Source organism: Anastrepha obliqua, chromosome 2, assembly GCF_027943255.1.
Source record: "Anastrepha obliqua isolate idAnaObli1 chromosome 2, idAnaObli1_1.0, whole genome shotgun sequence".
Classification (NCBI taxonomy): Eukaryota; Metazoa; Arthropoda; class Insecta; order Diptera; family Tephritidae; genus Anastrepha; species Anastrepha obliqua.
This window is the reverse complement of record NC_072893.1, coordinates 22207374-22220390: the sequence shown is the minus strand read 5'-3', so window position 1 is coordinate 22220390 and position 13017 is coordinate 22207374. Positions and strand designations below refer to the sequence as shown.

The following is a 13017-nucleotide window of genomic DNA, read 5'->3' as shown; positions in this document are numbered from 1 at the left end:
GATCGGTATTTATGGTGCCGATACTGCAACATCCGAATACGTACAATTTTGATTACGTCGATTCCGTTCAGGCATTTTTAATGCTAAAGAAAATGTTGATAATCTCGAAAATGTCGATAAAATCACAGAAATCATTGAAGCTTCCCGGGATGTTAGTAGTCAGAGTATCATCCAGGTGAAAAAGAGCGATCATAAAATTGTTTCAAACCATTTGTGCAAAAATTTTACGCAAAAAATAGAAAAATAAGACTCAAGATGTCAACTCAACTTAATATTTTGTAAAATTTTCAATTACAAAAGTTAAAATCTTCACTGCCGGTTTATTATTTCTTACAACTTCTGTACAAATCGATTACTAATATGGCTCTACTTTTGAATTGCCGACCCCTCATTATGATTATTTACATATATCTCACATCTACTCCACTATTTTTTATTGTAGGTAGCATGAAGTCTATAGTGCACGAGTGCGTAGTACTAATTTCACTATTCTATTGCAACAAGGCCATTAAATATGTCAGGTGCAATTCTTTTGCTGCATTTTTCTATACAGGCCAGCAGGGTATGTCGATCGTTAGTTTCTATAACATTTTTTTTGTACTCTTTGGAGAATGTAATTGAAGCAATAATGATTCATTGACTGCACAGTGGTTGAATGTTATGGTTTCGTGGAATCCTTTACCTACTTAAGCGTCAAACTGAGTAGAAACAACTCAACAAGCCGCACCAACGAGATAAGAGGATCCAAGCAGCTAACAGATCGTACGCGTCACTAACGCAACGCTTCTAGTAAATCAATCGAAACTAGTACACAGACAGTGCGAATTGATTCTATACAAAACTATCATTAGACCAGTATTTTGCTATGGAGTGAGTCCCGGACGCTAATTGAAGTTTATCTGCTGCAAAGCTGCAAACCTTCAAACGAAAAATAATCAGAAAAATTTTTTGGAGCAATCAATCACACATCATGGCGTGTGGCGTACACATTTAAAGTGGAACAACGCGCTAGACCAGCTTATAAATGGCGAAAATATTATACGTTTCATCAAAACGCACCGCAAGAGGAAGACAGAGAATAAAATGGGTCGACGAACTAGAGGAGAACATCACTAAACTTGGGCTAAGAAATTGGAAAAAAAGTCGCAAGCGATCGAGTTGTATGGAGGTCCCGGGTGCAGCAGGCCAAAGCTTGCTCTTTGTAGTGCGAAATGATGCCGATGATGATGATGATAACCGAGGATTGACTGTTGATAAGTAAACAACATACCCGGTTATGATGGCTTATATATTGAATTGGGGAGTAAGTTCATAGCGTTTTTATATTTTCTTTTATTTTGCAACGATTTATTTGCTGCTGGGTAAAGGATAAGTATTCATTCGATAGAACTCTTTCTGCTCTACAAAGCTATGTTAATTGCATTTTTGAGTTATGCAATTTTTTATTAGTTTTGAGACTTAGAAATGGAGTACCCAGGAGGTAAAAGTCAAAATTTTCGACAATTTCTTTGCTTTTCATCGAGGTCAACAAGCGTCCGAAGCAGCCCGGGACATTTGCGATGTGTATGAAGAAGGTGTCATAGGCGAATCTACAGCACAGAAATGGTTTACAAAGTTCAAAAATAGCGACTTTGTCGTCAACGACAGGCCTTCTGAATTCGTTGAAGAACGTCTCAAATCACTTTTGAAGGAGAACAGTCGCCAAACCAGTCGTGAATTGGCGAAAAAAATGAACTGCGATAGTAAAATTATTCTCAATCACCTGCATTCATTGGGATTTATGGAAAAATTGGAAGTCTGGGTGGCTCACGAGCTCAACAAAAAAAAAAACAAAGTCGCCTTCAAATTGCTTCTCAGCACCTCGCCCGCCATCGAGCAAAACGCGATCATAAACAACGCTTTTTGTACCGAATCGTCACGAGATGAGAAATGGTGCCTATGCATCAATATGAAGGAAAGAAAAGAGTGCCACCCACTCCAGGAGATACGCCAAAGCCGACAGTCAAGCCGGATCTTCATCCAACGACGATCATGATGCGGGTTTGATGGGACTGGAAGGGCATGGTGCACTGGGGAAATGCCCGAAAAGAATGCCACAGTCAACAAATGGAGGGACCACCCACAGTTTCCACGACAGTCGGTTCTACGTTACCGAAACGACCCGGATTTATATCCGACCAAGGACTGTCACTCCAGCAGCATTCACTGTATTTAAGTAACATTCCCCAGTTTATGCTGCTACAACAACAACAACAACCACCTACAGTTTTATGCCGACTCCGAACAGCAGATGCCTATTTATGAAATAAAACCTGTTTGCGTTCGTTCGTTAATTTTGAAAGGCAGAAAAGCCAGTTGATATTTTAAATAAAAGAACATAAAAAATTTCGGAAAATTTTAGGGAAAGAATTTAGGGAATTTCATAATGACATTGACGTTGGAAAGTAATTTCATATAAAAAATCATATAACCATCTGGGGACCATCGCAACTGTGTTGTACGCGAATGTTGCGCTATGGTTTCCTAAGCTATAGATATATTGTTGTATTGTTCATATTGTACAGGTTGAAAAGCAATAAATCTCAAAACTTTAACTTGGCTACAAGGGAAGAAAATCGTATCACCAACTACTTCCTTTAAGGGGGACCACCATTGTGAACTCGTGAAAATTAAGTGATTTTCATGAATTGTTTTTTATAAGTAGGGATGATTATTTGAGGATCGGACAAATTATAATTTATTTAACATATATTCAACTACACTGACACAATTTTTTATTAAAAAATATTAAAAATTGCAATTGTTATTAAATAATTAGTGTATTTATTAAATAATAATAAAAAGCTGATGCACCCTGGTAGCCACGATAAAGCGGTGAAAAATCATCTGAAAGCAAAAAACAAAAATTCTTTATCTATACATCAATGGCTATCGTCGTACGCGGCGGGTTTTTTGTTTTTTTTTTTTTTTTTTTGAGAAGATGGTGCAGGTTTGAAAACTGAGTTTGTGTTTTTGCCCTTTTTTTTTGTTTTCAAAAGGCTTGAAAAAATATTAATCTTTGGAATATTTAAAAACTGCTATGCACGACTGTAGCCAATACATGTACAAAAATTAAAAAAAAAAAATAAAAAAAATTAAAAAAAAAAAATAAAAAAAATTCAAAAAAAAAAATAAAAAAAAGAAAATTCAAAGCAAAAAAAGATAATTAAAAAAAAAAAAAAATTCTAAAAAAAAAAACAAATTCAAAAAAAAAAAAAAAAAAATAAATTAAATAAAGAAGAAAAAATTAAAAAAAATTAAAAAAAGAAAAAAATTAAACAAAAAAATTAAAATCGGTTCATAAGTCTTCGAGAAATCGAGGCCACCGTGTTCAGAAAAATCGTTTTGAGAAAAACGCGTTTAGAGTTTGCATTGGCCGTTATAACTCACTACTCCCACTTATTGAATTGGGTATAGCTTCGTCAATTTTCAAGATTTAAGTACAATTTTTTTACATATTTTTGAATATATCTACTTTAAGAAAATGCAAAACAAAAAAATCGATATTTTTGAAAAATCACAGTGGTGTTCCCCCTTAACACTTTTGCATCACTGCTCGAAATGCGCGATGTGCACGCAATACCTGGCGTCGGCAGGACTTTTACTGTTTGTTATAGTGAAAACCAATGTTAAATAATTACCAATTTTTTTTATTATTTTTTTTTTTATTAATTTTTTTTTTATTAATTAATTTTTTTTTTTATTTATAAATTTAGTTTTTTAATTCATTTCTTTTTATTTAATAATTTTTTTTTTATTAATTAATTTTTTTTTTATTTATAAATGTTGTTTTTTAATTCATTTCTTTTCATTTATTAATTTTTTTTCATTAATTAATTTTTTTTTTATAAATTTTTTTTTATTAATTTTTTTTTATTTATTAATTTTTTTTTATTTATTTATTTTTTTTTTATTAATTTTTTTTTTTTTTTTTTTTGCGATAAGGAGGGTTAAAAATGCCTAATGCATCATCGAAGTGGCCGAAGCTGCAATGGTATGTACGGAGATTAAACCCCTACTCCTCGTTTGGAACCGTCGCGCACTCTGGAACCGCTTTCGCATTACTTCAGAGTGGCTTTCCCTCTTCCTCATTCCAAAAGTAATTCATTGCTGATTATTTCGCTCTTAGTGAATATTCGCCGAGATTAGTTGTTCGCCGATTAGTCCGTCGAATGATGCAAAACGGTTTCTAAATCAAAAAGGTTTCGCGAGTAATACGGCAGGGGGCATCACCACGCAGAAAACGAAGGTGTTCCAGATTAAATTCACGCAATCTTAGGAACGAAAAATTATTTGAAAATCATAAAATATTTTTGTAATAGTCCCCACTTACGACGTTCAAAACTTGAAGAAGTAATCAGCAAATACTGCCTTCTAGCTGAGGATCTACCGCCGGTATTTCACGCTCAAACCTCCAGCCGCCTTACACACACACATTGTCACATATAATCCGTCCGTCCATACATTCCAACTGCCTGCTTTCAAAAGTATGCGTGGTTAACTTTTTATAAATTAAGGCAGGCATTCATCACCTTTTGGTTTGATGGGTAGAGCAAAAAAGTAATAACAACTTACACACAAGAGGAAGAAGAAGAAGACCCCATAAAGAGACTGGTTTCGTAGATTTACTACGTGGAAAGTGCAAAGCGCCGGCTTTGTATGAAGCATAAGACATTATTTTTTAAGAGCAAAGCGAATGCACTCGCCGCTGTTAAATCATCAAAGAACAAACGTACGACTTACATTTTTTTGTTGCTTTTTGCGATCGTATCCTTTTCTTTCTTGTTTTCGGTTTTTTTTTGTGCCTTGTGCTGCTTGGCGTTGCACAATGCTATTAATTCTTTTAGATCTGCTGTTAAAAATGAAATATCGGCAACATCATCATTAACGCAAGTCAGCAAAAGGTACAAAAACAACACAAAAAAGAGCCAAAAAGAAAAGAAAACGAAACAACAAAAACAATGGGGCAACAGTAGAAAACTGAAACTCATCGACAAACAACATTAACTCTGTGGCCGACGATTGCGTGCCTGTCGTTCAATGCCGTCCGTCCGCACGTACGTCGGTGCAGTAGTGTCGCCGCTGCGCTCTATGCTGCGATGCAGTGTTGTTGCACTCACTAAGCGGTGTATGTAGTTGTTGTAGTTGTAATTGCTTTAGTTGTTCTTGGCAAAACAGTTGTCGCCAGGCACGAAGTGCAAGCCTTGAATGTGTGCTGCTGATGCGATGATGGCTGATCGTGCGGCTAACGGCAGCAAAGCCAATGGCTATGGCAACAACAACAACAACAGCAAACAGAACAGCACTTGAAGGCAGGCAGGCAGGCAAGCCAGTACGTGCGAAACATACATTGCACCAACAACAATAACATCTTAAGAACGAAAAAAAAAAACAAAAAATCAGCAGCAAGACTTTGTGAGTTAGCATAAAAGCAATAAGCAACCGCAACAAAAGCAAGAAAACGCAGAGTAAGAAGCAAACGTTAATATACCCAAAAAAGAAACAACAAAAATATCTGTGTAGCATAAAAAAGGCAGACAGTCCGCAATTCACATTGGAATGAAAATTAATCGAGTGCTGCGCCGCCTCAATGCTGCGCTGTTTTATGCTCACCCGTATACATACAAGCAGCGTTCTCCTCTCTACTCCGCTCCACTAATACCATACAATACACAACAATACAACGGCCAACGCTTGCTTTGCTGTTGTTTTTCATTGATGCTTATTACATTATAGTATGGGTTGAATTTCTTGGGCTCTTCTTTTTTGTACAAATTTATGGCGTCCATTCTTTTGATGATTATAATGGACGCAACGGTGGAGGTGGAAACGGTGTCGAATGAATGTGAGCACATAAACCGGCATAGAGAAAATGAAAAAGAAATGTGTTCGCGAGAGAGAGGGAGAGGGGAAGGAAGTGCAGCAGCTGATAAAAGTGCCAACGGTGGTGGCGTTCGTTTCGTTGTGACGGCTGCGCTTCGTTGCGCCACTCATTCAATTAAAATGTACGACGGGTAGAAAGAGAAGCATAAACTTACTCGTCACCAGCGCGCAAAACTCGCCCTTGCAGCGTAGCTTGATAATGCTGTTACTGCCAAGAATGTGTGTGAGTGTGTTACTCTCCATCGTGTGTGTGTGTGTGTTACTGCATTACTGCTACATTGTATTGTGTTGTTGCTGCTGCTGTGGTGGTTGGTGAAACGAAATCAAGCAAAAAAATATAAGGCGCAGCCGTCAATGCACTCCCAGGCTCATACACAAAATCACACATTCATATATGTACAAGCATACACACATACATACTAACCAACTCGCATGCAGCAACAACAACAACATTTATCGATTATTCAGCGGCTTTTCGCGCAGTTCTCAAATATGGTGTACCCCGACCGGTCTCTTAGACAAGAGCAAAAACAAGCCAACAAAAACCCGAAAACCGGTTCGCCACCGCCTCAGCAAAGGTGTCGAAAAGAGATGGCGGATGCACACGTTTAATGGCCGCTCGTGCGAAGGAAATAGCGAATGTACGTTAAAATTAAGAATGCAAAATGCAAGCAAATGTAGAGAAATCGTGGCAATGAAAAATAAATGCTGAAACTACGCAGAGGGTTGCCAGATGTAACAAAGCTCAAATTGTGGACAAATTTCACAGTCGGCCACGGAGAGCAATGACAAGAGAGTGCACGAAATGCGGCACAACAAAACGGTGTTATTGAGCAGCGGTGGTGGTGGTGGTAGATCGAATAGGCAAACCCTTAAGCATTAAAAACTCATAAAATGTTTGTAATGAACGCATAGCATGGCACATTAGCACAGACTAAATTGCCAACTTATTATTGCCATAATTTACCCCTCGCTAATACAGTACCAGTGCCGGGCAGGCGCAGGCAAGTAGCAATGCTTCGTTGTTTAACATTCAATACGCGTATCATGCGTGGTGTACGGCAACCCTCGAGGGACATGTAGTTTTGCTGCTGCTACGGTTGTTTCTACCACCAACTAAGTCTTGTTATGCTTTCAGCTTTCTCAACTCACGCTCGTACGTAATCTGATATTTTCCCCAAATATTAGTCCATGTCTGCTAAATATGTTTTTTTCAGCCACTTTCCAATTTCCTTCTTCACTTACTTCCTTCGCAAACAATATGCGAACACAACAGCACACCGCCATTGCCAGACAGCAATGAAGTCGTCGACGCCAACTGCTATACATTGCAGACTAACCAACCATCTCCAATATTAAAATAATCTGCACAGCTCATCATGGTGCTTTGGAAAAGTATGCTCCGTCACATCACACGGCAACAATAACAGAGTATAGTGTCCAGCAGCAACAGCGACGACAACCAACAGTAAGAGCTACGCAACCAAGAAACTGGTTATTTTTTTATTATTATTATTTTTTTTTTTTTTGATAAATGTGCATTTCGGGTAGACAGCTAAAGCGAAAAAAGAGAAGCAGCAAGCAGAGTATGCAAGGGCAAGTCGAGACTTGGTTAGAAAAAGTAAAAAAGGAAAAATAATAAAAAAAACTGCTGTTAATTCAGTAGAAAATTAGTGGAAGAGGCGGTAAGTAGAAAATGTTAAAAAAGTAATATAAAAAAATCTAGAAATATCGTTTTCGAAGTGTTTTTGAAACAGAACATCTGAAATATTTATATTAGCTACTTGCAACCATTTAACATTCCCTTTTTTAGTTGAGCTTAGCTTTGATTTGAGAGCTAATGATTTTCTGTAAGTTTAAACGCCGATTCTCAGTAATTCATAAAATTGAGAAATATACAATTCTCACTAAAAACGGAGTTTTTTGCACTGCAATGTTATCCATCAGGCCAATTTTTGTTGTTTTTTCTATTTATAACTAGATTCTAAAGAAATTAAGTGTTTTTGGTTCTGATTTTAGAATTAAAACATAAAAGTATTGCAATAAAATATTTTTAAAATTTAGTGAATTTAAAAAAAAAATTGTGCTTTTATGAAAAATTAAGTGGGCAAGTACACGGAGTCATCATCATCAAATTCCCAGAGTTCCAGTGTGGAACATAGGATGCAAGTAAATGTCGCAGTATTGACAAAATGAAAATTAACGAAAAATTTCTCAAGGGATGAAGAAATAATGAGAAAATAAAATAAGAAATTAGTATTTGCTGTGAAGTAAAAATGGGCTTTACACAATTATTAAATGCATGTTGGGTATTTTTAATTTTAATGGTATTAACTTTGACTGAAATAATTAACATGAAACTCATATTGACATACTATATAATACCGCTCACTTGGATATATCAGAAAATGGAGTTTTTCATGCCCATATCTTATTTTCATTTTTATTTATTTTTTTCTTCTCAAAAACATTTTCTGCTTTGCAACAACATTAATGAAGTGCTTTCTTTACTATTTAATCGGCTTTATGACTTTGTTGCAGACATTTTTCCAATTCCAATCATTCCAATAAATCGCACTTAGCTTTTTCTTTACAAAGTTTCACAGCATAACTTCTGCTCTCTCTCTTAATGTATACTTAACGCCAGTATTACAATATGTGCATACATTGAAGTTCTATAATTTCCCTAACAATAAAATATTTAAGATATGCATGAATGTAGCAACAACAACAACACACATTCGCATCCATATAATGGCTAGTTTTCAATCATTTCGCTTGATTAGAGTGGTGGGTAAAGTCTGCCGGCTGCTGCTGCCGCTGTTGTTCAAACAGTGAGAGCGAGATCTACCTGGCTGCACTCTCAAGACGTGTACAGCGAACGAAAAAAATACAACACAACAGCAACAAAACTAGCAAATGTGAATTGTGCATCAAATGAAAAAGGGCTCATATATTCCCATAAGAATAGTTCATGATGCATAGTGTATGGAGTGTGAGCGCAAAATAGGCAGGGGATACGAAAAAAACTAATTTACTGAGCAAATTAAATGGCCACTGCTGGCAATCAGTCTGTAATATTTCTACATCAAATAGTTAAAAAAAGTTTGTGTAACATTTCGAATTCAATATTTAACAAAGTTTTATTGTTTTATAAAATTCTTATTAGCTTCGCAGATTCAGAAATAACTCGCACCAAACAATTCACTTTCAGTTCGTTTGTTTTCACAAACACGAAAGCGAAAAGAAATGTTGAGTGGCAGCATTGCTCAATTCAATTTTTGTAAGCGAGAGTGTATACAACTCTCTGAGCGCTAAAGCAAAAACCACATTTTCGGCATAATGTTGCCATATTACTGAGGAAATATTTCTCCAGCATTCAAGCTAGCTTAGTAATTATTAAGGCTCTTCTACTAGCCACTTCTTTGCTTGCTATCTCTCTGCTCGGCTCACTTGAAAAATAAATTTGCATATAAAAGCAACAACAATGCTCTCGATCAATCAAACTAACTTCTGAACTATTAGGCCTCTTCAAAGGCGTATTCATTAAAGGTAGTGGCACTATACCAACAACAATATTTCTGCATTTGATTGTCAAAGTAGAAGACAGAGAATGGTTAGGTTAGGTAGTGATGGTTACCCAGAGAGTGGGCTCACTTGGACGAAAGAGTTTAGTTCATCCTTTGTGTTACCATTGCAAGAGGGGAAAAAGAGGTGAAGGAAAAGGACGATAGGACGAAGGGAAAGGGTTGGGGAGGGTTGAGTGTTTGTGGACTATGAACGGTGACTGGTCTGCGGTTGTATTAACCTCTCTATGCTGCTGATGAAGTTCATCAGTTTTTTGTTATCAAGACTCGCTATATCAGCAGGCACAGAAAAGAAGTGAGAACCAAGATGCTTGAATCTTAGTCCCGCGAGAGCTGGGCAGCTGAGGAGCAGGTGGTGAGATGATTCCACCTCATCCTCCATACAGCTGACGCAAAAAGGACTCGAAGTGATTCCGAGTCTCACGGCATGTTTACCCCGCGGGCAGTGCCCCGTGAGGATGCCCACGAAATTTGAGAGATCAGATTTCTTCATCCTCAAAATATCCCTCGAACGCCTCCTATCCAAACGTGGCCAGAAGGACTTCGCGACCCTACACGTTCGTGTACTTACCCAGCGCTCGCTGAATTGGTGCAGAGTCCATCCTTCCAGGAGTAGAGCGCAGGTTGTTCGCGGACCCACCACCTCACAGGTCCCTTGTCTGGCCAGCTCGTCGGCTTCGCAGTTTCCAACAATGTCACTGTGGCCATGTACCCAAATTATCTTTATATCGAAGAACTCTGATGCCATTCGAGAGAGAGACCAGACATTCCCTGACCAGTTTCGAGTGCACCATAATAGAGCCTAGGGCCCTAATTGCCGCTTGGCCATCGGAGTAAATATTTACCATCTTTATAGTTATTCCGCTAGTAAGTAGCCAGTCAGCTGCTTCTTTAATTGCGGCCAACTCTGCTTGGAACACACTGCAGTGATTCGGTAGCCTGAATTTGAGTTTAGTGGGGAGCTACATATTTACAGAAAACTTCTCCTCCAACTCTGCCGTCCAACTTCGAGCCATCCGTGAACAGGTTAACCAGGCCCTGTCCCCAAGTGCTGCCCCCGGTCCACTCCTCCCTTGATGGAATATGGGTGGAGAAAGTTCCGCTTGGACTGAGAGAAGGCACGCACTGATCCGTCGACGAGGGGATGAACTCAAAGTTTCTGAGGATGCTTGAGTACCCATATGTGAGATTGAGCTTATAGCCCAAGCCCCTCAGTCTAATTGCGGTACGTGCAGCGGCAATTCTGCCTGCGATGTCTATAGGTACCACATTTAACATTACATTAAGCGCTAGAGTGGGAGTAGTTCGAAGCGCCCCACTGATTCCAATGAGTGCAGACCTTTGAACTCTCTCTAGCTTTTTAACTGATGTCGTCCTCTCTAGTGAATTCCACCAGACAACGACTCCATATAACACGATTGGCTTTATTATGGTATTAAACAAAGAATGACTTTGACTTGTTTTATCCAGGGCTGACATAGAAAATGACACATCAGCTCATTTACCAATACCACCTTTAATATATTCGCCTTGGCCTCTTCCATTTGCCACTTCAATAAGTACAATTTGTTTCCAAAAATTCTAAATATTTATTATATTTCTTATTAGAAAATAATTTAGAATGTAAATAAAAATCTTCAAGTTCTTAGCGATATTTATTTTACTAGTGCATCAAGCAGATCCTACATCTATATTTTACTTCATTAAAGGTGGTTCAAATATTTTATTTTCAATTTTTTTATTCTCTGAATGCGTTATTCAAAATCAAAGTACTTTGTTTTAAGTGAAAATAATAAGGTTTAATATTCGTATTCAAAATAAAAATCTTATCAGCACAACTGATCAAATCAATTGCTATTTAAAATTTCCCTTCGATTTGTTTGTTTTTTTAATGTAACAATAACTTTATGCACCATATACGAGTAAGTGCTACTAGCAGCTAAATCAACAGTGTAAATTTTCATATATTACGCAAATCTGGCAGCGCTGTTGGTGTAACAAACGCATGCCCACGTTCTCAATAACTCTCCCGCTTTTTCAGTCTCTTGTGAATGCAATCAGCAACTCTCGTACGAGACCAAGCGTCAGATGACAATAAAGTGTGCATAGTGTGAAGCAAAAGTAAAAGTTTAGGAAATAAAATTACTACGTTTTGTTTTTTTGTTTAAATAAATGTATGAAAAACAAGAAATACCTTTTCGAAATAAACTTCAATCCACGACGATCCATCGTTCAACGAAAAATTGAATTGAAATAACTTAAAAGTTTGCATGCAGCATAGTCAGTCAGTTCTGTTCGATTTCTTTTTCCTTGCCAACTTATAAATACTTTACACACACACAATGAGCAACAAATTGAACAAAGCAAGAGATAATAGGGGAACCAGAGAGAAACAACAGAAGTGTAACTCAAATGTACGAACAGAAAGGCAGAAATTGACACTGTGTATTAACGCAGCTAAAAAATTTTACTGCGATTTTTGTATGAGTTTTTATTCCTATTTTAGTGCGTTTGTATATATTTTTGTGGGAATATACAAATAGGTCAAGCACCTGTATGCGATAGTATAGGGACCGTTGCTGAATATACAAACATGCCACACTTACGCGTACAAACACACAAAAAAAAAAAAAAAACAACACGATGGCAATGCAATATAAGCTCCAAAAAAATGTCACAAAATTTCGACAGAGTTCAAACGTTTCGCGATTTTAGTAATTCACTACACGACGGTACACTTGATTTGCTTTTTTTTTTGACGCTTATACGATTTTATTTGACGAGTTTTAATGCTAATGCATTTCTCATATCTTTCTTTATTACTCAAATTGTAATTCACTTCAATTTTTATGCAGACGACACTCCCCCGGCCATACACTACGACAGCACTGCATGGGGTTTGCTAACATTGAGATTTTCATATTGGCGCACATCAGCGACGGCAGCTCAGTGGCTTCTTTTACTACTATTAATTGTTCGAATGTATGCGCGTGCTCTTGCACTCTCTCTCTCTCGCGCGCTAACCAAGAAAATGTTGTACAAATATCAAGCGATTGCTCTCTTGCTCTTTCACATGCAGAGAGCACACAAATTCAAAAATACTGCGAACAAGAACCAAAATGCGACTGAACTCTACGACGAACACACTTCAACTAAACCAACTCAAGCAACTACCAACTGACACGGCAACTCTGCTGGCCTGCACCTCGACGAAAAGCAACGCGGCGATATACATATACTTTCCCCAACAACAAAACAAACATATATAGCCCAACAACTACAGCCCAAAGCAATTCAATAGCGAGCAAAGGCGATGGCAGCCAGACAATAAACCAACAACACAATGTTCGGGTAGCAAAAAAAAAAAAAAACAAAACCGGTCGCGTTTGTGCTATGGTAAAAATTGTCTACTACCTTTATAGATGTCCGGGCGTGCGAGCAGCATGGGCATAGGCACTCGAACAAAGCATATCCCGTTCTCGCATGCAACGCGAATAGGCAAGCGAAA

At 37.6% G+C, this 13017-nt stretch overlaps 1 protein-coding gene across 1 annotated transcript in view; it reads right to left on the bottom strand.

The window, feature by feature from the left end:
* Positions 1-12646, bottom strand: part of LOC129239350 (polyhomeotic-proximal chromatin protein) — a 39033-nt gene extending 26387 nt beyond the window's left edge. Inside the window, exon 1 of the mRNA XM_054874797.1 lies at positions 11704-12646. Within this exon, the coding sequence (XP_054730772.1) occupies positions 11704-11738 (35 nt within the window). The 5' untranslated portion in view covers positions 11739-12646. The remainder of the gene's footprint in view (positions 1-11703) is intronic.
* Positions 12647-13017: the final 371 nt, after the last annotated feature.